This window comes from Abrus precatorius, unplaced genomic scaffold (assembly GCF_003935025.1).
Source record: "Abrus precatorius isolate BTA unplaced genomic scaffold, Abrus_2018 Scaffold4, whole genome shotgun sequence".
In the NCBI taxonomy this organism is placed as follows: Eukaryota; Viridiplantae; Streptophyta; class Magnoliopsida; order Fabales; family Fabaceae; genus Abrus; species Abrus precatorius.
Window position 1 is genome coordinate 5502201 of NW_020874384.1, and position 24231 is coordinate 5526431.

At 37.8% G+C, this 24231-nt stretch overlaps 1 protein-coding gene across 2 annotated transcripts; it reads right to left on the minus strand.

Moving 5' to 3' along the window:
* Positions 1-961: 961 nt before the first annotated feature.
* On the minus strand, positions 962-23988 carry LOC113865598. Of its 2 annotated transcripts, none has more exons than XM_027500281.1 (3): positions 23708-23988; positions 9593-9904; positions 962-1592 (listed from the first exon to the last, which is right to left on the minus strand). In XM_027500281.1, exons 1-3 carry the CDS (start codon positions 23845-23847, stop codon positions 1538-1540), a joined length of 507 nt encoding a protein of 168 aa, XP_027356082.1. In that variant the 5' UTR covers positions 23848-23988; the 3' UTR covers positions 962-1537. The 2 variants fall into 2 exon arrangements, with proteins under 2 accessions (XP_027356082.1, XP_027356083.1); XM_027500282.1 differs by having other exon boundaries at positions 1031-1592; positions 9627-9904; positions 23708-23919.
* Positions 23989-24231: the final 243 nt, after the last annotated feature.

The following is a 24231-nucleotide window of genomic DNA, read 5'->3' on the forward strand; positions in this document are numbered from 1 at the left end:
TTTTCTTTTCAGTGATATTCATAATAACTTGTATATATTTTTTTACGGTATCATAAGATTTGTAGTTACATTAAAAAATCATTAATCATTCTATTTAAAGGAATATTAGTAATATATTTATTAACATACCTTTTCTAATATACTCTTTATTATTAGCTAAAATTTATTAAAATTTTAATTTTAATTTTTTATAATTTTTAATAAATTTAAACTAATAAAAAAGGTGTTACAAATGTATTACCAACTATATTAAAGATGGTTGTATGTACGCTGGACTATTGCCGTACGTTCGTTCAGCTTTAACTGCTCAGGAGTTAGGTATAATAGATAACGTCAACAATTTTTATTTTTTTTTCCGCCTTCTAGGTGTGAGATCGTTGATCCACCTTAGCTGTCGGAACATATTATTTATCTTAGTAGTTTTTTTTTTTTTTTTTTCATGCACTGCTTATAATATTAATATATAAATATAAATATATAAATATATATATCATTAAATTAACAAACTTTTAAAAGATATTATATAAATGTTTCTAAATTTTAATAAATTTCATGGGTTTAAAAGAATAAATATTATATTATTAATAAAAATATTCTATAAAATATATTAAATAAAATAAATTAACATTAATTTAAAAAAAAAATACATAATATAAAATATTACTTGACAAGATAAAAAAAAAACCAATTCCCTCAAAAATTATTGTTTAAACATTAATATTCACAATTTATACATAGATGTTTAATTAAAAAGTAAATACATAATAAAAGAAAAACTACTTGGTAAAACAACCTAATCCCTAAAACACTTTTTTAAAAGTATTCTCTTAAAAATACTATTTTATGATTAATGCTTACAATTTATATATACAATTGAAGGTTGATTGATTTAATATAATTCTGTGTTAACCAAAATAAAAATCATGTTCTTTGAAAAAACAAACGAATCATGTTCAATTTTAAAATAATAAATTTGCTATATATAAAATATCATTACAGTTCAACAAAAGGAAATTTGTAAGATAATTGAAAGACAAATAACTTATTTGAATGGAAGTTTGTACTAGTTTCTCTTGTCAATCACCCGAATCTTCTGAAATTATACAGTTCACTAGCTTTGGGCACTAATCACCCCCTCCCCCAAAATATTAAAAATTGGAAAATTTGAAAATCTCTTATAGTCAAAATTTAGTATTAGCAATGTTGCAAGCCTTAAAATATTTATAAAACCTTTAACCAAAGCATGAAAAATACGATTCACAGTATTCTCAAGAATCCTAAATCTAACAAATAGGCCGTGAAACAAATCATCTCTCAAGGGTTTCTGCTCCTTTTTTCTATATTTGGCTAAGCTGGAAATTGACAATGTAACATAAGCAGCTACACGAACAAAGCTAAGGATATAGACAAACTCAAAGGTAAACAAGCACACATTCTACAAAAGTAAGCACTTTCGAGTAGTTGAAGTGCATCTTTAGGTTTAAGTTTCTTCCCCCCATCATTGTCTACGATATGCGAGCTTCTAACAAGATGAATGTTACGGGTGCTTTTTGACAAATAGCTTGCTTATGTCTTCTGTAACAACATTTTTCCTGAAAATAACAATCAGAAATCCATGAATATCCAATATACATTTTGAAGTGAAAACACATTTCAGGAATGACAACATGGAGAACTGACAAACTGCATCTCAGCTTTAGCATTAGTATCGCCTAAAAGAGAACAGTAAAAGAAAAGATTAGGACTTGGGAAAGGGCATGGCAAAGTATTTAACGAGTATCCCTAGACATCAGATCCTTCTGGAACATCCAGCAACTGCAGATAAAAAATATTTCTAATGGAATAAAACAATAAAATAAAAACAAGAAAAAAAAAAAAAAAACAATATTTCTAAAGCATCCTACCTTAGAGCAAGGTACTCAACTCTCCACAAAAAGGTACCCTAGACAGTATTATTGATTATACCGTAAACAGAAATAAAAGTAAGAACCCAGAGGCTTCCAGATATGGAGGATCTCACCTAGCCCAAGCTTGCAAAAGCTTAATGAAATCAGAAAGGAGGGAAGAAAATAACACCTTTCCTGACTAACTTGCCTGCAGCATTATTGTCACCCTTCCCTTTATGCCATTGTGAATAAACCAGCAGGGGCTTTGGGGCGAGCATTTTGGCCTTTTGGCCTTCGGTCTCCAACAATATGTGAGTGCAATATATTACTCATCAGAACAATCCATACTGATTTTTTCAATTTACTAAGTACAATGATGAAAATCATCAAGGAAATTAGGAGTACGTTGGAACAAAGTGAGCATTGTCCTAGAGCTTGGTTGTTAAACTTGTGTTTTAACTCCTAAACCAAGAGCTTATGAACCTATGTAAGGAAATAGTCTCAAATCATATGTAAACTCGGTTTAGGTACACTTGGATAAACTCCAAAAGGATGATATCAATGAACTTCTATGAAATGGTTACACGAGATTCAGCCAATTGTCTTGAGTGTGGGAGACATTCAGAAATACAAATCCATGCGAGTTTATATCCAATTCCACGAGTTTAGCAAAATAAAAGGAGAATCACATTTTTCAACAAAAATTCCACTCTGATTTCCTCTCTGAAAGTTGCAAAACACTACATTTGATACCAGTTGTAAGGAACTGGTTCAGTTCTTGAAGAAAGAGACAGAAGGGTAAACTTTTCTTTATTGAATATTCTCTGTCGGGGCAGAATTACCCACACTAGAACATCTCCAGGACTTCAAGAACCTGGTCTCTCTCACTCGAATTACTTTTGTCTGACAAAACAACCCCCCTTTCTCTCTAACTTTTCTGTTTATTCTGTCATTTACAATTATCCTCAACTAATTGAGCTTCTATCATTCTTTTGGTCCTCCTTACATAGACTTCTCTAATTGGGGGTTTGGGCCTACTACTAACAGCCTTCTTAGGATTATTCCAACAATTGGAATGTTCTCAAAGGTGATCAGTGGTTTGACAAATCACTTAACCACGACGAAACATTCCATGCTTGAAAATGCCAATTTAAAATTTGAGTTTGATGGCAATCAAAACTCTAATACCTTTGGCACCTAGATTCCAATTTCCACATCCCCAAGGTAGTACCCAAAGCATGTGAACTCCACTCCCATGCACATGCATGATTTCATGTGGCTACGTCCCAAAACACCAACCAAAATGTGCTACACTTTCCTCAGCCTAATGCTCCAAAATGAGACTAAGTTCCTACATTCCCACACATTTCAGCCACTCAACTAAGATTTAGAAAGAAACTAAGGTAAAAAGACTCTTAACTCGTGTGGACACCGCCAATCCACTACATGTCAAATCTCCAAAACTTCGAGTGCAAGAACAGCCACACCAATCTCGAGCATTTTCCCCTCATTCATGTGAATGTAGCTAGGAGAAACCTCACGATAGATACAATGTTATAAATAGCGGATGGTGGGTCATGGCAGACAGCCAAAAAACTGCCATAAAATTATGGCAGATGCCATGGCAGTCTATGGCGGAAGCATGGCAGTTATTAAGAATATATATATATATATACACACACACACAAACAAAAATATATTAAAAAAAATCCTGCAGAATGTGATACAAAACTAAGAAGGAAAAAACGGTGTGAGGAAAAACAGAGGTGGAATATCAAGGAAAGCTGAAATATAGAGGTTTAGACTGTTAAAATTCAGAATAGAAAACACAGAACAGCAGCAGCAAATGAAAGAAGAAAAAAATGGGGAGATTGTATTTAATTACTGAAACAAGAAGAAATGCAAGGAGAGACTCTCTCTCTACCCTCAGAGCCTGGCTCCGTTGAAGAACCTTAGAGGCTCTCCATTCTTACAAATTGGCTAACTGCGAAAGATACCCCTCTAAACAAATCATTCCCCCATATAACAAACGATTCTCTTTCTTTTGGCATAACTAACTAGCCAGCTCACCCTCTTTTCCACCCACATATCCCATGCCTCTCTTTTTCTTTCTCACATAAACTACCCACTGTTTTGGGCCAGGTCCACTATCTTGCACTAGCAACTCATTAGGCCCAAATGCACGTTGGTCTCTAACAATTCCACCTTCCTCAAAAAATGTCTTGTCCTCAAGACAGAATTCAGGAAATTGACTACGGATCTGAGATTCATCTTCCCAAGTGGCCTCCTCGCTTGATTTTCCCTTCCACTGTATTAGGCACTGCACAATCTGTTCCCCATGCTTCACAACCTTCCTTGAATCTAAATGACATTCCGGTTCTAATGGTTCAGACCCATCTGCTGCCAAATCTGCAGGTAATTCCGGTTGTGCTTGATAACTACCAATGGCCTACTTCAGTAAAGACACGTGAAACACCGGATGTATCTTCGCATTTTCAGGTAGCTTCAGACGATAGGCCACAGCCCCTACACGCTCCAGAATTTTGATGTGGGCGAAGCTTCATTACCGACTGTTGTCGATGTGGGCGAAGCTTCAAAAATACCCACTCCCCAACAGCAAAGCTCCTCTCAGTTCTTTTGCCATCAGCAATTGCCTTCATCCTATTTTGGGCTCTGACTAAATGAGTCTTTAATTGCTTCAATGCTTCATCTCGATCTTTCAAATCTCTTTGCACCGCCTCAACACGAATCTCTCCCTTAATGCTATGAATGAGAGTAGGTGGTTTGCGCCCGTAAACAGCTTCAAAAGGGGTCATTTTAATTGACCCATTGAATGTTGTGTTGAACCAATATTCAGCCCAGGACAGCCAATTCATCCACCCTTTTGGTTGTTCCGCTATAAAGCAACGAAGATACGTTTTCAAGCACCTATTATTGACCTCCGTTTGGCCATCCGTTTCCGGATGATACGCAGTGCTCATTTGAAGCTTAGTCCCTTGCAAACGAAAGAATTCCTTCCAAAAGTTGCTCATAAATACTGGATCACGATCACTCACAATTGAGCTTGGCACTCAATGTAAACGCACCACTTCCTTGGTGAAAATTTCAACTAACGACCGCGCTGTGTATGGATGCTTCAACGAGATAAAGTGGCTATACTTAGAAACGATCCACCACTACAAATACTGCCTCATACCCCTTGGATCGTGGTAAACCAATGATGAAGTCCATTGATATGTCCTCCCATACTCTATCCGGTATAGGAAGGGGTTGGAGAAGACCCCCGGGGGAAGAAGTCAAGTACTTCTGCCTTTGACACACATCACAGCCACGGACAAATTTCTATATTGACCCTTTCATACCTTTCCAATACAAATTTTCAGCCAATCTCCTGTAAGTTCGAAAATACCCCGAATGACCTCCTTGAGGTGTTTCATGGTACTCCTTCATTAATTTTTCAATCCACGGAGAGGTATCAGATACCACCAATCGATCCTCAAACAACAAAATTCCATTTCTGTACGAAAATCCAGCAGGAATCACTGTACCTTGCTGCAAATCAGATACGATTTTCTGCAATTTCTGATCATTGTGAACTTCTGCTACTACTGCCTGAATGTCCATCCAAAAAGGATAATAGACTAAGGAAAACAATTGCCCCTCTTCTGCAAGACGTGATAAAGCATCGGCTCCTTTATTCTGCGCCCCAGGCTTGTACTGTATATCAAAATTGTACCCTAGGAGCTTTGCCACCCAGTTTTGTTGATTCCTTGTCAACACTTTTTGCTGTAAAAGTTGTTTCAAGCTTCGATGGTCAGTACGAACTGTGAAATGCCTCCCAATGTTGAATGGCGAGTACCAAAGCCATCAACTCCTTTTCATACGTAGACTTGGCCAAATTCATCTCACTTAGAGCCTTGCTGTAATAAGCCACAGGACGTTTATTCTGCATTAAAATGGCCCCAACACCCAATCCCGATGCATCACACTCTACTACAAATTCTTCAGTGAATTTCGGAAGTGCCAATACAGGAACTGTAGTTAATCTTTGTTTCAACTCATCAAAAGCAGATTGTGCTCTATCTGTCCAGTGAAATTTGTCTTTCCTCGTAAGCTCTGTGAGAGGCTTAGCTATCAGCCCGTAATTTTTAATAAATTTTCGATAATATCCTGTCAATCCCAAGAAGCCCCTGACACCCTTCACATTTGTAGGAATTGGCCATTTTACAACACTTTCCACTTTCGAAGGATCCACTGACACTCCTTCCTCGGAAATCAGATGCCCCAGATACTCCACCTTCCTCTGTGCGAATTGGCACTTCTTGTTGGCAAAGAGTTGCTGTTTTTCCAGAACTTCCAGTACCTTTGTCAAATGCTGCACATGATCCTCCCAGCCCGTGCTATATACTAAAATATCATCGAAAAATACAAGCACAAACCTCCTCATGAACTCACGGAAGATGTCATTCATCAAAGCCTGAAAAGTTGATGGCACATTCATTAATTCGAAAGCCATCACCAAATATTCATAATAGCCCTCGCCTGTGCGGAATGCGGTCCTTGAAATATCTTCTTCGCGCATTCTGACTTGGTGATATCCGGATTTTAGATCTAACTTTGAAAAGAAGGTAGCTCCACTCAACTCATCAAGGAGTTCTTCTATCACTGGAATGGGGAATTTGTCGGGCACTGTGACTTTGTTCAGAGCTCTATAGTCCACACACATTCTCCATGAAGTGTCTTTCTTCCTTACCAAAATTACCGGGCTTGAATAGGGGCTGTTGCTTCTCCTTATCTACCCATTTTCTAGCATTTCACGCACTTGTTTCTCAATTTCATCCTTCTGGTGGTGTGGGTCACGATATGGACGAACATTTACCAGCCCTTGTCCTGGCAGTAAAGTGATTGCATGAGCGTTGGACCTCTTGAGAGGCAGGCCCTTTGGTTCTTGAAAGACTACCTTGAATCTTCCAAGCAAGGGCTCCAACTCCCTCTGTAAGTTATCAGGTAACTCTTCTCCCGTTTCTGATTTTTCTTCCACCATTTGTACCAAGGTCTCAAGGGAAAATGGGGATCTTTCACGTTGCTTCGCTCCCAGCAACAACACCTCGCGACCATCTCTATTAAAACGAATGCTCTGTTTGAGCCAATCCACTGACATCTCTCCAAGTGATGCTAACCAAGACACGCCCAATACTATGTCTATATCGGATAAATCAAAAAGATAGGCATCAATTAGATATACCTCATTCTCGACCTGCATCGGCAGATTCTGACATACCCCTTGCGTGACTACTTTATGTCCATCACCCATTAGGATTTACAGGTCTTGGGTCTTTTCTACTTTCCATCCCATAGCGTCAACAAGCTTTTTAGAGATGAAATTGTGAGTTGCCCCACTATCCACCAGCATGCACAGAGGAATTTCATGAATTGAACCTGCAATCTTCAAGGTTTTTGGATTCTCCCGTTTGCCCTCTTCTAGACTTTGCAAGCAAAGAGTATTGCACTCTCCGTCAAACACGTTTTCAGCTTCAGAGTTTGGTGACTCATCCACGCCTCCGTCACTTTCATCCTCATCATCTATCATCATAACCTTCAATTGTTTATCAGGACATTGGTGCATAGAATGATACGGGCCCCCACATTTGAAACACAAGCCTTTTTGGCGCCTCTCTAAGACTTGTTGATATGACAGATGCTTCACTCCCCTGTCTCTAGGCCCAAATTGGTTTTTAAAGTTTCCACCGCCTCACGCACCAGAGCTAATTCACGCTCTACCTCCTCCACTCGGTCATCCATGTTTACCGATGTCGCTGATCCTCCTTTCTTCGAATTTCCCCCTTTCTTGTTGTTTGTCATTTCCCGGCGTATTAGTATCCGGCAGGTCGGACCATTGTTAAAAATCAGAATATAAAACACAGAACAGCAGCAGCAAATGAAAGAAGAAAAAAATGGGGAGATTGTATTTAATTACTGAAACAAGAAGAAATGCAAGGAGAGACTCTCTCCCTACCCTCAGAGCCTGGCTCCGTTGAAGAACCTTAGAGGCTCTCCATTCTTACAAATTGGCTAACTGCAAAAGATACCCCTCTAAACAAATCATTCCCCCATATAACAAACGATTCTCTCTCTTTTGGCATATCCGTGCCTCACTTTTTCTCTCTCACATAAACTACCCACTGTTTTGGGCCAGGTCCACTATCTTGCTAATGCACGTTGGTCTCTAACATAGACAATAAAAAAGTATATATGTCAAGGAAATAAACAAGTTTAAGCCTCTAACTCAATACTTTTTGTTAAGATGAGAGAAAATGAGTAGGCATGTGATGAATTCCGAGTGGTTCAACTACACCACGGGCTGTGTATTTATACTAACAAGGATAATCACAAACATAGCTACATAATCAAGAACAAATATATGGCTATCTAATTACTATAATTACACATATACTATGTTCCTAAATAACATATTTATATTTAACACTTTTAAATAAGAAAACATCAAAAATCAAATAAAATTAGAACTGAATGAGAGATTCAGACAAAATAGGGTAGCCATTCAAATGTCTGTTAAAAACCTGTTTACTTTAAAATGTTAGGCTTTAGGCAATTCAAAAAGTCTTTAATAGGCTAGCCTATTTAAGTAGACACAATAATAAAAAAAAAAAAAATCAAATTACAACAATAATAATAATATCATAATTATTATTATTATTTTATTAATTTTTTACTATGATGTTTTAATATAATATACTTACTTGTTAGCATATTTAAAAGCTTAAGCTTGTGCTGGCCTACATATAAGTTTATTCCCAATAAAGACAAGTTTCTAACCTATTTAAAATAGTTTTTCAAGCCACGTCATGCCCTTTATAAAGTTCAACCTAATATGCACATTCCCAGTTAGGGAAATAGGCCACACATATTTTAGCATCATGTGCTACGAGGTTTGGAAACTGCCACCCATAACTTTTCCATTGTGTTGGCAGTTGTGGGATAACTAGCTGAACATTTTGGTAATCGAAGGATCTACCCCAGGTTTTTTTCTATTCACCTATTTTCAATATTACTGGAGAGAAGAAATGAGTGGGGAGTGGTGGAGCTGTGCCATTTTGCTAGCACATAGTGTATTTGGACAGAGTGTATGTTAGCCTTTGACCAGACATCTTCACCTTCTTATCTTCTTAGTATCAACTAGTTTTCCTCTTTCACCGTAGGTTTTGGGTCATGCTTTCTGCAGGGGGTCTGATGTGCAAGGGAATTGGAGAACTCTACTGACCTAATGTGTGTTTTAGTATTATTTTCTTTTGCATTTCTTTTCTTTACTTAAGGAGGATTTCACTTTCTTATCAAAAGAATAGTACTAATAAAGAATGACATGCACAAAATTTGCATATGGTTTCAACAAAACTAAAATAACAAAGCATACAATTACAGAGCAACAGAAAACAAAAAACCAGCATGACATAGACAAAATCAATATCTAAATTGTAAAAAGAAAGCAGGGATGCTCATTTCAAACTCAATCTAAGTGCATAACTTGTGAACATTCACCTCACATCACCATTCATCAATTCAATATCTACTAATCATGAGATAAAATTTTTAAAACAAAGAAACTCAAGTTTGAAGTTAGCAGTAATTGCACAAATAAATCAATAAGCAGACAGCTATATGTCAATACAAGTTACAAAACTACCAACCTTCCACTGATCTGAGGTGGAATTAGCACATTACCAGCAGTTTCTGGAACATTCCTTGAATGAGGCAAGTTTGCTCTAGGAACTTTACTACGAACAGTTGAAGAGGCCATTCCATTTGAGTCTCTCTTACGTGAAGCATTTTCAGCTAGAGCTGCAGCAACTCTAGCGGAGTGGTCACTAGAACTCAGAAGATTAGATGAGACAGTGGGTGCATTCAAAAGAAGTGAAGCATCAGGAAGATTCTCCACTGCAGGTGGTGATGAATGTGGTTTACTTTCTGGCTGCTGGTCAGATGAAGATCCAGATTTAGTCCTACAAGTTAGTAGTTCATAAATAGTGAGACTAGATGTCAGGGTTCAGAGATAAAATCAAGGAAAGGATAGAAGAAAATGATGGTTTTATTGATCACTAGAATGAATTAGGATTACAAAAGAATCCCCCATAGCTAACAGCTCCTGAACAGAGAATGAAATTCTCCCCAAAACAATTAACAGAATCAAAGATACCTCAATCAAAGAAACTAACTCTATTTATAGAATATGATAGCAATATTAACAAACTAACATTAGCTAAGCCTTATCTTTATCTTTAGCAGCAATTAGGATTACAAAAGAATCCCCCATAACAGAGAATGAAATTCTCCCCAAAACAATTAACAGAATCAAAGATGCCTCAATCAAAGAAACTAACTCTCTATTTATAGAATATGATTGCAATATTAACAAACTAACATTAGCTAAGCCTTATCTTTATCTTTAGCAGCTGACTCTTTGCTACCCTTCCTCCTAAAATAAATCTTCCACACTTAAGGTCTCTTATTGATATCAACCATATGTTCCTCTGCCACAGTTCTAACACTAGAAAACAATGTTGATCAAGAAAGGTGAAATGTTACTGTAGTTTATATAAATTTGCATTTCTATTCAGGTCTTTTCTTTCTTATGTATTTTTCAGGGAAAACCTGAGGTTTTTTGTGATCTAGCTCACTGATGCAGTTTCGAGTTATGGTAACCCTTATGGTTGTCTTGTATGTTACACAAAAATCATGAAGAGAGTATACATTCCATTTTTTTTATAAGAGAATGAAACATCAATTAGAGGGGAAACATGGGTAAGAGCTAAGAATAAGAAATGGAAAAGGAAATTGAGATAAATAGGAGTTCTATGAAAAAACATTTCCAGCTCAGGAACAAGAAACCACTCCACTGATTGAAGATTTAAAGAAGAGGTTAATGAGCAACCATTTTTTGATGAAATTACCACTTGAATGTTTATATGTTCCTAGATTGAAATGTCTTTTTTATTACCAAAACTTTCTTTTTATAGGTAACCCTCATTAGTAGTTAGCTATGATGTTACTGAGGGGCATATTAGTAGTTAGTTATAATATATTAGTTGGTTAGTTAGCCTTTGTCAAGAAACTTAGTCCTAACTCATTCTCAAAAGTTAGCTCATAGAAGGAGTACTACCCTATCCCTTATAAGAATTATTCTGACTCTATTTTTAACTAATGTAGGACATCTTAATACATACTCCTCATACCCAAGACTGGACATTTGCACAGGCGGCCCAACATGACTGGACATTTGTGGACAGCTCAATATTCAAACTGGATAAACTCTGGTACCATATTAAGAAACTTGAACTTAACTCACTCCCAAAAGCTAACTCATAAGAGGAGGAATATTCTAGCCCTTACAAGGAATATTCTAGCTCTATTCCTAACTAATGTGGGACATCTAAACAGCCTTAATTAGTTATTAATTTGTGATGGTTGAGATTGTATAAGAAATAAGGCATATTGCCTCTTTAAATAAGAGGGAGGAAGAGAGAGAGGTCAGCTTGTCAATTGTGAGAGAGTTAGGGGCTTTGGCTTAGGAGGTGCAGTCCCTCGAAGAACTGCTGAGTGTGTGTTTTATTCTATAATAATGTTGGGAGTTTCTTCTTGTATTAAGAATAAAGATACCAGTTTTTATCAAAAAGAATGGAAAAAGGTAAAATAAATAAATTAAAACATATGAGAAGATAAGGGATCTTAGGCTCTCTGCTCTCTCTGAATATCCATCAAAGACAGACCCTAGAAGAAACCATAGAAGTACAGCAAAAGAGAGTTTGCTTGATAATTATTTCTTAGATAAGCTCAATAAACACAAACCACAATGAATTATAGCATTACTCTCTAATCAGCTAGACACCAAAGCCTCTTTATATAACACCTACCACATAGCTGTCTTTTCCCTCTTCCTTCTATGAAAATTGCACAATCTTGTCAAGGGTATGAAACTTGCAAAATGATTCAGCAAGAAATGCTATGACTCTCTAAAGATGTCCATAGTACAAACAACAACAACCAAGTCTTTTGCCAGTAGGTGGATCAGTCACAGGAATCAAATGATGTCATAATCTATCATGAATATAAGCTACAAAAAATGCAAAAGCAAAATCTACACATTATTCTAATGGGAAAATAAGTGAACCAAGAAAATACATATCCAAAGGATAGAAAAAGGAATAAAAAACAGAAAAACACTAGTTATATATAAGAAACTGAATCAATTGAAAATTTCTGAGAAAACAAGATGAATGTTCTCCACTATACGCTTCAGGAATCCGAGAGCTTGAATCTCTCCCACCAAGTTCCAATTATATTTTTCCCTATCCTACTTTCCCCGCTTCCCTTTCCTATTTATTAACATCCTATTATTACATGCAACAAATTCAGTTATTTACAACTGCCACAAATATTAACTAGCTATTCTAATCCTTGGGTTGTAGCCCACTTCCTTTTTTTTGCTCTTTTCTAACATAAACATTCTTAACTGGGGATCTGTTACTAACAATACTCCCCTCCAAAAGTTTCACCTTGTCCTCAAGGTGAAATTGTGGAAACTGTTCCTGGATAATATCGAAAGGTTCCCAAGTGGCTTCAAAATCTGGAAGATCCTTCCATTTCAACAGTACTTCAACATTGCTTGAATGATTGTTGCGTATTGCCACGACTTCCATAGGCTCAACTTGTAATTCGAAATTCTCTGATAGTATGAGGGGTAGAGGTTGAGGTGTGATAGTGGCCCCCCAATGGCTTTCTTGAGGAGAGAAACATGAAAAACTGGGTGTATACGGCTTTCAGGGGGCAACTGCAACTGATAAGCAACTTGTCCCACCCTTTTAATCACTTGATAGGGCCCATAAAAACGCGGACTTAATTTCTCATTTACTTTCTTTGCAAGGGACTTCAATCTATACAGCTGTAGCCTAAGATAAACCAAATCTCCAACTTCAAAATGGGTCTCTCGTCTATGTTTATCAGCAAACTTCTTCATATGATCCTGTGCCTTTAAGAGGTTAGCCTTTAAATCATGTAGAATAACATCCCTCTCGTGTCAATCTGTTCACTTCCTCTACTGCCGATGGTATTGGGGTACCCTTGAGAAGGAGCGGTGGGTCTCGTCCATATAAGGCCTTGAATGATGTGAGTTTAGTCGAATTATAGTTGGTGTTGAACCAGAATTCTGCCCAACTTAACCATTTAGGCCACTGCTTAGGTTTGCTTCTTGTTAAGCATCTTAAGTAGGTTTCCAAACACTTGTTCACAATCTCAGTTTGTTCATCCGACTGTGGGTGATATGCCGAACTGAATTTGAGCTTCGTTCCTGCTAACCTGAATAACTCGGTCCAAAACTTGCTAAGGAAAATTTTGTACCTATCTAAAACAATGGTAGCTGGAAATCCATGTAACTTGACTATGTCCTTAAGGAAAATTTCAGCTACATCACGAGCAGTAAAAGGATGGCACAATGGTAGTCTATCAACTACCACTAGTATGCTATCCTTACCTTGAGCCTTGGGGAGACCCTCAATAAAATCCATAGATACATCTGACCAAACCTCTGTGGGAATCGGTAGGGGTTGCAAGAGACCTGCCGATGTCAAAGTCTGGTATTTATTCCTTTGACAAGCTTCACAAGCTGCCACATATTGTTGAATATCCCTTCTCATCCCTTCCCAAAACACAAAGGCTGATATTCTTTTATAAGTTCTGAAAAAACCTGAATGACCTCCCATTGCAGAGTTGTGAAATTCAGAAAGTAACATAGGAATTTGCGGAAAACCCCTTGGCAAAACTAACTTCCTGTGATACAACAACTTGTCATTCTGTAAAGAGAACCCTAGGTGTGTATTTGGGTACTGTAGAAGATCTTGGGTAATTTTTTTTAACTTGGGATCAGAATGTACCTCATCAACCCACTTCTCTAATTCCTGAAATTGGACAACTGAGATGGCTGCATATATCATTTTCCTAGACAATGCATCTGCTACCCCATTCTCGCACCCTGGTTTATATTTTATTTCAAAATCAAAACCAATCAATTTAGAAGCCCACTTAAGCTGCTCATCATTCAACAGGCGCTGGTCAGTCAGAAATTGGAGGCTCCTCTGATCTGTTTGACTGACAAAGTGCCTTCCCATCAAATAATGTCTCCATTTTTGTACTGCCATGACTATTGCCATCAATTCTCTTTCATAAACTGATTTCATTTGGGCCCTTTCTGACAATTTCTGACTGAGAAAAGCCACTGGTCTGCCTTCTTGAAGCAGAACTGCTCCCAATCCTTTACTAGACGCATCTGTCTCTACAATGAAAGTTTTCGAAAAATCTGGTACTGTAAGTATTGGTAGTTCTGCCATGGCTGCCTTTAACGTCTCAAAAGCTTCTTGAGCCTCCTTACTCCAATGGAAACTATCTTTCTTCAACAGTTGTGTCAGTGGTTTGGCAATGCTGCCATAGTTCCTCACAAACCTCCTATAATACCCTGTGAGCCCCAAAAAACCCCTTAATGCCTTCACATCCTTAGGGGTTGACCAAGACATCATGACTTCCAGCTTTTTAGGGTCTGCTGCCATTCCTTGAGCTGAAATAACGTGGCCCAAATACTCTATTTGTCTCTGGCCAAAACTCTATTTTTTTATATTAGCAAACAGTTTATGTTCTTCCAACAGTTGCAAAACAGCACGAAGGTGTTTTTCATGGTCTTCCCCTCCCTTATTGTAGATTAATATATCGTCAAAAAATACCAAGACAAATTTCCTCAAGAATGGTCATAGTACCTCATTCATTAGTGATTGGAAGGTTGAAGAAGCATTAGTTAAGCCAAAGGGCGTTACCACAAACTCATAGTGCCCTTCATGTGTCCTGAAAGCAATTTTATGGATGTCCTCAGCCTTCATCCTGATTTGATGATATCCAGATTTAAGATCCAACTTAGAAAAAATAATAGCTCCACCCAACTCATCTAGCAACTCATCAATTATGGAAATTTATCCGGGACTGTAATTTTGTTTAAGGCCCTATAATCAACACAAAACCGCCACCCTTCATCCTTCTTTTTAACGAGGATAATTGGGCTGGAATAGGGACTCACACTTGGCCTTATAACCCCTAAAATCAACATATCATTTACTAATTTTTCTAAGTCTTTTGATAATGCGAATACCTGTAGGGCAGCAAATTAGGAATATCAGTCCCCTCCTTCAACACAATAGCGTGATCTTGTCTCCTGTTTGGTGGTAAGCCTTGAGGTTCCTTGAATACTCCCTTATAGTTGTCCAAAATCTTCTGAATTTCCTATGGAATGGTGTCCATATCATCAATTTCTTTAAGCAACTCCTTATATTCTAAGAAAAAATTCCTTGGCCCTTATCTTGTAGAGCCTTAACTATTGCTCGAAAAGAAGCTTCAGTTATGGACAAAGCTGTTTCCCCCTTCAACACCATGGTTCCTTTACTTGTGGGCAATTTCAAAGTGAGGTCCTTGGAATTGGCTCTAATTTCTCCCAATTCGGCTAACCATTCCATTCCCAACACTATATCCACACCTCCTAATTCAAATATGAAAAAATCCTGCTGAATTTTCAGTTTTTGAATGTGAAGTATCAATTGATGACAAACCCCTGCACATTTGATCTTTCTTCCATCTCCAACCTCGACTGTGTAAGTTTTTGTTTCAGTTACGGGGAGTTGTTTTTCCCTTACCAAGGTAGACAATATAAAATTGTGGGATGCTCCACAATCCACCAATACTGTCACTTTTTCTCCACCTATATCACCCCACATTTTAATGGACTTCTTGGAAGTTAATCCTATGATGCTATACATGGAAAGTTGTAATGTCTTACGCTCCAGCTCCTCCTCATATTGAAAATCACTTCCCCCTCTTTCCTTTTCTTCTTCTTCTTCTTCAAGGTACCCTTCATTCAAAATTAACACCTGCAGATGCTTACTTTTACACACATGCCCAGGCCTGAACTTCTCATCACATTGAAAACACAATCCTTTTCTTGACTTTTCTTGAAATTCAGCATCCATTAATTTCTTGAACCCTCTTCCTCTGTATGACCCAGTTGTCTTAAAGCTGTTGGATGCTGTTGTGGAAATGGCCCCTATGTTATCTGATTGCGCTGGGTTGTTGGCTCCAGTCTCCCACGTCACTGTTCGTGATGAAGGATAATTTTTAGATAAACTCCCTCCCTTACTATTCCACGAAACTCCCTTGCTCAGTAACCTATTCTTTTCATCGATCCTTTGGGCATAATCCATCAATTCGGGCAGAGAGCCTAATTGATGTAACTTTAGTTCTGCTCTTATCACTTCTTTCAATCCGTTCAAAAAGATCCCCTTCAAATATTCCGGGTCGGTTCCTTTTAAAGGCCCAGCATATAACTTGAATTTCTCCCTATATTCTTCCACCGACTCAGTTTGCTTGAGACTTAACAACAATTCATATGGATTCTGCGCCATTGAAGGTTGAAATCTCCTTATAACAGCGGTTCGAAAATCTTCCCACGTTTGATTCACCATACAGAATTCCCACCACTGAAACCATGTCAAAGCTCTCCCTTCCATTGCTACCATCACCCTTTGTAACCTTTCTTGCTTCGAAACGCCTTTCAAATTGAAATACCTCTCCACACGGCTCACCTGCCCATAGGCATCATCTCCTGAGAAAAGCGGAATCTCCAATCTCCTCCACCTATTCTCAACTGATCCACTCTAAGTTCTCGCTCCTTCTCCAAGATTTCCGCCAACGCCGCTGCCACTTTATCCTGAAGGATTCCCCTTCTGCTGCAGGTTCCGATTAACAATCTCTATAATCTTCTCAAATCTTTTCATCGTTTCTTGTGCCCCTTCATCGAGTCTCTTCAAAAGATTCTCGAAACCCCTCTCCAGACTGTCTAATCTGGGCTCCATCCTTGTATGAACCATGAACAATTTCCCAGAATCGAACGCTTTGATGCCAGTTGTAAGAAACTGAATCAATTGAAAATTTCTGAGAAAACAAGATGAATGTTCTCCACTATACGCTTCAGGAATCTGAGAGCTTGAATCTCTCCCACCAAGTTCCAATTATATTTTTCCCTATCCTACTTTCCCCGCCTCCCTTTCCTATTTATTAACATCCTATTATTACATGCAACAAATTCAGTTATTTACAACTGCCACAAATATTAACTGGCTATTCTAATCCTTGGGTCGTAGCCCACTTCCTTTTCTTTGCTCTTTTCTAACATAAACATTCTTAACTGGGGGTCTGTTACTAACATTATATTCCCGTATTCATAACATTGCTTTCTGACAATATTTTACAACCTTGCTTCAGAGAGAGCTCATGCACACTTCTAAATGAATCAACTAAGTTTGTATGTGCTTCACAAGAATCACAACTGCAAATTACAAAGATTCATTTAAATGCAGTGAAAAATAAGTTCAATATATTATCATACTACCTATTTCCTACATTGATTTTGTAATAGAAATATATAGCACGATAAGCAACCCTACTCAACCTTGGCTAAAATTTGGATATAATCTGAACAAGTTAGCCACTCTCTGTTGCAGCTCTAAAAAACAAAGCATTATTTTCTAGGCTAGGCTGCAAGACTGTTCTGATAGAATCCAATGTTTAAACTGAATATGAAAGACTGTTCTTTATTGCTGAACCTAATCCCCAATGCTACACCAATGTGGTACAGATTAGGAATAGGAAGAATGGTTACAAAATCCAATAACCTGAGGTGATTCAAGAGACCTCACTCTCCAGACCAGCCTATTCTATTCCAACCAGAAAAACTGAAAACTAACTATCTGTGCTCTTATTTATTTACTAACAGAGCCAGCTGTCCATTATTAACAGAATTGGTTATTTACACTTTTATTTTTCTGACTAGTCTTCTTTCTCCTAGTATATACATGTTTGAATCTATCAATACCCCCTCCCTAAAAGAGCCACCTTGTCCTCAAGGTGAAAGTCAGGGAAAGCGTCTTGAATAGAGCTAGCTGATTCCCATCTATTCTCATGATCTGGCAGCTGCTTCCACTTGATAAGGACTTCTGTTTCACCTGCCACAGTTTGGCGGGTCTCCAGCAGCTGGTCAAGACTTACTTCCAATTCATACTCTGCAAACAACATAGGGGGTAGAGGCTGTGCTATTGTAGTCGGATGAATGGCCTTTTTAAGGAGTGATACATGAAAAACCGGGTGTATGACTGTTTTCTAGGAGCTTTAGTCTGTAAGCTACCTGCCCAATTTTCTCCATGATCTGATAAGGCCCATAAAATCTGGGACTCAACTTAGCATTAGGCCTTTTAGCTAAAGATCTCTGTTCGATAAGGTTGTAATTTCAAGAATACCCAATCCCCCACTTGATAAACAACATTACGTCTATGTTTATTTGCCTGCAATCTATTTTGATTTTGAGCTATACACAAGTTATTCTGCAATTCCTTCAAAATCTCATCTCTTTGCTCTTGTAACTGGTTGACCTGCTCAATTTTAGATGGAATAGTAGTCCCTTTTATCAAAAGAGGAGGGTCTTGGCCATACAAGGCTTTGAAAGGGGTCATCTTGGTGGAAGCACTGTAATTGGTGTTGAACCAAAATTCTGCCCAGCTCAACCACTCAGGCCAATGTTTGGGTTTAGACCCTATCATGCAACGTAAATATGTCTCTAAACAGCGTTTTACACCTCTATTTGACCATCAGATTGAGGATGGTAAGCAGTGCTGAAGTTCAGTTTAGTGCCAGCTTGTTTAAATAATTCTTTCCAAAAAGCACTCAAAAATATTTGATCCCTGTCAGAGACTATGGTGGAAGGAAACCCGTGTAGCTTTATCACTTCTTTCACAAAAGTTTGAGCTACCTCTACTGCTGTGAATGGATGACTGAGTGCCATAAAATGGGCATATTTAGTAAGCCTATCCACAACCACCATGATGGTATCTTTACCAAACCTGCATTGGGATAGGCAGTGGCTGCAATAATCCTGCAGGGGAGAGGGTCTCATGTTTATTTCTTTGACAAATTTCACACTGCATCACAAATTCTTTGATATCTTTCTGCATTCCCTCCCAATATAACACATCAACCACCCTTTTGAAGGTTCTGAAATAACCTGAATGTCCCCCGGTTGGTGAACTGTGGAGTTCATTCATGATAGCTGGAATCCTTGAAAACTGTTTAGGTAGAACCAGTTTTCCCTTGTATAATTTGCCGCCTCTCATGGTGTACCCAACAGTTGTATTGGGATCAACTAGCAACTTCTGCATTATTGCTTGTAAGCTAGCATCTTTCTGAACTTCTTTATCCCAAGCCTCCATTCATCAAATTGCAATACTGTCATTGTTGAAAACAGGGGTTTCCTGGAAAGTGCATCTGCAACAGAGTTTTCTTTCGCAGGCGTATATTTAATCTCAAAGCCATATCCAATTAATTTAGAAACCCATTTAAATTGTTCCTCTGTCAGTAATCTTTGTTCAGTAAGGAATTTAAGACTTTTCTGATTAGTAACAATGGTAAAGCAATTGCCCATTAAGTAGTGCCGCCATTTCTGCACCACTGCCATCAATTCCCTTTCATAAACTGACTTATTCTGCCCTCTCTCTGATAGTGCTTGACTCCAAAAGGCTAAAGGTTTACCTTCTTGTAACAGGACAGCTCCTAAACCTTTACTCGAAACATCGGTCTCCACAACAAAGGGTTTCCCAAAATCAGGGACTTCCAGAATAGGTAGCTGGGTTATTGCTGTCTTCAACTCCTCAAAAGCCATTTGTGCTTCTTTGCTCCACTTGAACCCATCCTTCTTCAATAGCTGAGTCAAAGGTTGAGCGATTTTTCCATAACCACGCACAGATCAGCAGTAATAACCCATTAAACCCAAAAATCCCCGTAACCTTTTGAGATCTTTAGGAATGGGCCAAAGCCACATTGCTTCCACTTTTTTCGAATTTGCCGAGACACCTTTCTCTGAAATAATATGGCCAAGATATTCTAAACTTGGCTGCCCAAATGTACATTTCTTCTTGTTCACCTTTAATTTGTGTTCTTGTAACACCCTCAATACCTCTTTCAAATGGGACAAGTGCAGCTCAACAGTGGGGCTGTATACTAATATATCATCGAAAATAACCAACACATACTTTCGAAGGAAGGGTTGAAGTACCTCATTTGTGAGAGCTTGAAAAGTGGATGGTGCATTTGTTAAACCGAACGGCCTCACTAAGAATTCGTAATGGCCTTCGTGTGTTCGGAAAGCGGTCTTCTTTACATCTTTTTTCATTAGAATCTGATGATAACCAGATTTCAAATCTAGTTTGGAAAATAATGTAGCTCTTCCAATTCATCAAATAATTCTTCTATAACAGGGATTGGAAATTTATTGGGGATTTTGACCTTATTCAGAGCCCTATAATCTACACAAAATCTCCATCCTCCATCTTCTTTTTTTCACTAGAATAATAGGGCTAGAATATGGGCTAATGTTAGGCCTTATAATCCCTGCTTTCAACATCTCCTGTACCAGCTTCTCTATCTCATTTTTTTTATAATGAGGGTATCGGTATGGCCTAATGTTTGGTATAGATGCTTCTTCCTTCAAATATATAGCATGACCATGGTTTCTGCTAGGAGGTAAGCCCTCTGGATCCTGAAATAACTCATCATAGTGCTGCAACACTTCCTCAATGAATGAAGGGATTGCCACTGTTTCTGCTGAAGGTTTAGTTTCTACTAATTTCACCAAATACCCTTCTCCTCTTCCTTTTAATTCTTGCATCATCATCTTCATTGAAGTTTTGGTTCTGGACAAGGTTGGATCTCCTACTAGAATCTGTTACTGCTGTCCCCTCTCAATGGTCAAAGTTAACTTGCCAAAATCAGCTCGAACTTCTCTTAGACTAGCCAACAATTCCAGCCCCAAAACTAAATCTGCTCCTCCTAGTTCAAACAGGAAGAAATCTTGATTAATTTTTAATCCTTGCAACTCCAATATAAACCCTTTACACACCCCTTGACATTTCACTTTGTGTCCATCCCCACCACGTAGGGAAGAGTCTCTTCTTTGACTAGATTGCATCTTTTCATTAACTCAGGGAATATGAAGTTGAGGCAAGCTCCACAATCTATCAAGATTATCACCTTCTCCTCTCCCATACCTTCCAAGAATTTCTAGCTGTCAGCCCAGCCATAGTTAAAATAGACATCTGCAATGTTTTCTCAGCCCTTTTTTCTTCCTCTCCTTCCCATTCTACCCCCATCACTGTCTCTGTCCCCCCTGATTCCTCATCCTCTATCAGCAACATATCCCATGCATCAATTTCCCCCAAGATCGTCATTCTGCACCAGGATTGGTGCTTTGATACCAATTGATAGAACCCAATGTTTAAACTGAATATGAAAGACTGTTCTTTATTGCTGAACCTAATCCCCAATGCTACACCAATGTTGTACAGATTAGGAATAGGAAGAATGGTTACAAAATCCAATAACCTGAGGTGATTCGAGAGACCTCACTCTCCAGACCGGCCTATTCTATTCCAACCGGAAAAACTGAAAACTACCAATTTGTGCTCTTATTTATTTACTAACAGAGCCAGCTGTCCATTATTAACAGAATTGGTTATTTACACTTTTATTTTTCCGACTAGTCTTCTTTCTCCTAGTATATACATGTTTGAATCTATCGTGTTCTTACCAGTTGAGTAAAGAACATTAGGTTTGGGTTGGGAAAAAAAGGAGAAGAGAGAATATCTAAAAATACAAGAAAATATAATTGATGTATAAAATACAATACAATAACTTAACCTAAAACTCCTATTTATACTACTAATTAGGTAAAGCACTAGTAGTACTAGTACAAGCCCAAACTCTCAAATAATAAGGCTAACAACTTAATTAGGTAAGGAAACAAATCAAGAAAGATGATATATATATTTTCTAACAAATAGTTACTGCATTGTGATGGTCATAAACTTTCCACTGAAAGAATGGTGAAAAGAGTATACAACATAAAATAAATCAGCAGTAAAAGGCTCTCTCCATAAGCAAACTTGCCTGAGAGAAGGTACAAGAATGTGTACTTCTCTGATTGTTTGAGTGGCTCCATAGTAGTCAATCTTGAATAGCCGGAAGACAATCAAAATAGAGAAGAAAAATAGATCAAAGAGTGGTCATTCACTGGAAAAAGCTCTCAACGCAGATGGTCTTGTCAAGAAACATCTCACTATCATCGGAGAACATCTATATCTTGTTGGAAATAGCTTGGGTTTTTCCAAAGATGAAGAAGACAACAGAAAAATGTCTTTGGTTATCTTAGAAATAAGTTGGGTTTCACCGGAGATGAAGAAGAACAAAACATGGTGAGAAATGGTGACTCACACAAGGAAGTGACATTGGAGATGGAGTACAAAGCAAAAGAACGAGAGATGGAGATGGGATTCCATCCCGACTGGCAAAGACAAAAGAGAAGCACGAAGCATCGCAATGTAAAAGGAGGGCAAAATCCCAAGACTGCCCCCCTTAAAAAGTATTCCAACTTTCAGAAAGGAAGCAAACTTGTCCTTTTGCCCCTGTTTGTTATACCAACCTTTCACAGCCGCAATTTTCACCTTTCATGACCGCAAATCGCAGCACAACAGCCACAACATGACACCCCAAAATCGCAGCAGGGAGCCGCTCCACTACTCCGTGATCGAGCCCGCTATTCCCCATATTGACTACTATTAGCGGATCAGAAGTTGACCTCAAGGTCTCACCCAACAATTAATTCTCTCCCCTCTCATTCTCTCCTATTTATTCTCAACTAACAAACAAACAGAATACAACCATCCAATAACTAACTAATGAGAATATTATTATTCTGTGCTTCCTTTCTAACCCATCTCTTACAGACTCTTGTAATAATGGGCCTGGGTCTCATCCTATCAGAAATGCATGAGGAATTCTATTGCCTGAACTACATGTTTTTGTGTGCTACCAAACCACAAGCCATGAATATACCATTTAAAATTTCTTATATGTTATCAACCTCATCTATTTCCTAAATTGTATTTCTAATAGCAAAATTTTAGCAAGGATCAACCCCCAAACCCCACCTTTGTTTAAACTGGATGAAATCAGAAAGTTTGCCATAACCAATTAGCTGTATATTCAAAGTTTGAACATTGAACTTTTAGTTTGGATAAGTTGCAGGTCTAAGAAACCAATCATTTTCTTCTCCTAGGCTGTGTTGAATACCCACATTAACAAGGTCAAGGGTTGGTCCTTTCACAATTAAGCTATTGCTGTGCTTTCCTATACTAATAATTCTGAATTACCTCTCCAATGAGTTAAGCTAACCATTAAACCGATTCTTTACCTGACTACCTAATTCTATTACCTTTCTAACTACTTTGGCTTATTTCCCTTATATTCATTCCTCCAGGTCCTAACACTGGGAAACTATTTTTCACAAATGTTTTGCTTTCAAGTGCTACACATCATTCTGACAGTGATAGACAACTCTGTATCAATGGCCACTGTATAGACTAAACATAGAACAAGAATTAATCAATGCCCCAACATTAACAACTATTCTTTTCTTTCCTTTTTGTTTGACGTTTAAAGTTTTGCACAGAAATTAAAAAAATAATTGTTAATGAATAAAGAAAAATTGCCATTATATCTCACAGCAAAAGTAAAACAAATCACCCAATAAGAAAAACCTATTAACCTACGAAACAAATTTTGAACTGAAACACACACACAAATAACTTTCTGAAAGAAGAAAAGGGAAAGTGAAATACTGGGCACGAGGAGGAGGAGGAGGTTGCAATGGCAGTGAATCGCATTGGGGAAGTTGGGGTTCTTCCTCTTCCTTGCGTTCTTCTTCAGCGGGTTCCGGAACGTCGTCGTCTGAAGAAGGAGCGTAATCGACCAGCGACATTTCTCGTTCGTGTTTTATTTTCTCAGTCTTCGCCAGCGTCCAAACCCGTTGGTCCTCTGCCGTTGACAACACAGGAGCGAGTATTTTGGGTTCGGTTTATTGGTTATATTTTCTTGGGTTCTTCACCTGTTCTCGCGGATTGCACTTCTAAGCTTTTTTTCGATTTATTAACGACCAACTTTGTATATTAAAAAGATATATGCAAACTTGTAAAAACCAAGTTTTATTAATACACTGAAAAATATACTCGTATATTCCACGAATTTGTATAAATATAGTTATATTTTTTATTAGTTAATTTAATTTAAAAATAATTATAATTTAAATAATAATTATTTTTAATGTGATAGAAAAATAAAAAATATAAAGTAAAAATTTTAATTG

Excerpts from the sequence above, each read along its gene's own strand:
- LOC113865598 (XM_027500281.1), bottom strand. The coding sequence starts at position 23,847 with ATGTCGCTGGTCGATTACGCTCCTTCTTCAGACGACGACGTTCCGGAA. Across the intron at positions 9,905-23,707 it reads CCTCCTCCTCCTCGTGCCCA|GACTAAATCTGGATCTTCAT; the intron begins GTATTTCACTTT and ends ACTAACTTGTAG. Across the intron at positions 1,593-9,592 it reads CCACCTCAGATCAGTGGAAG|GAAAAATGTTGTTACAGAAG; the intron begins GTTGGTAGTTTT and ends TGTTATTTTCAG.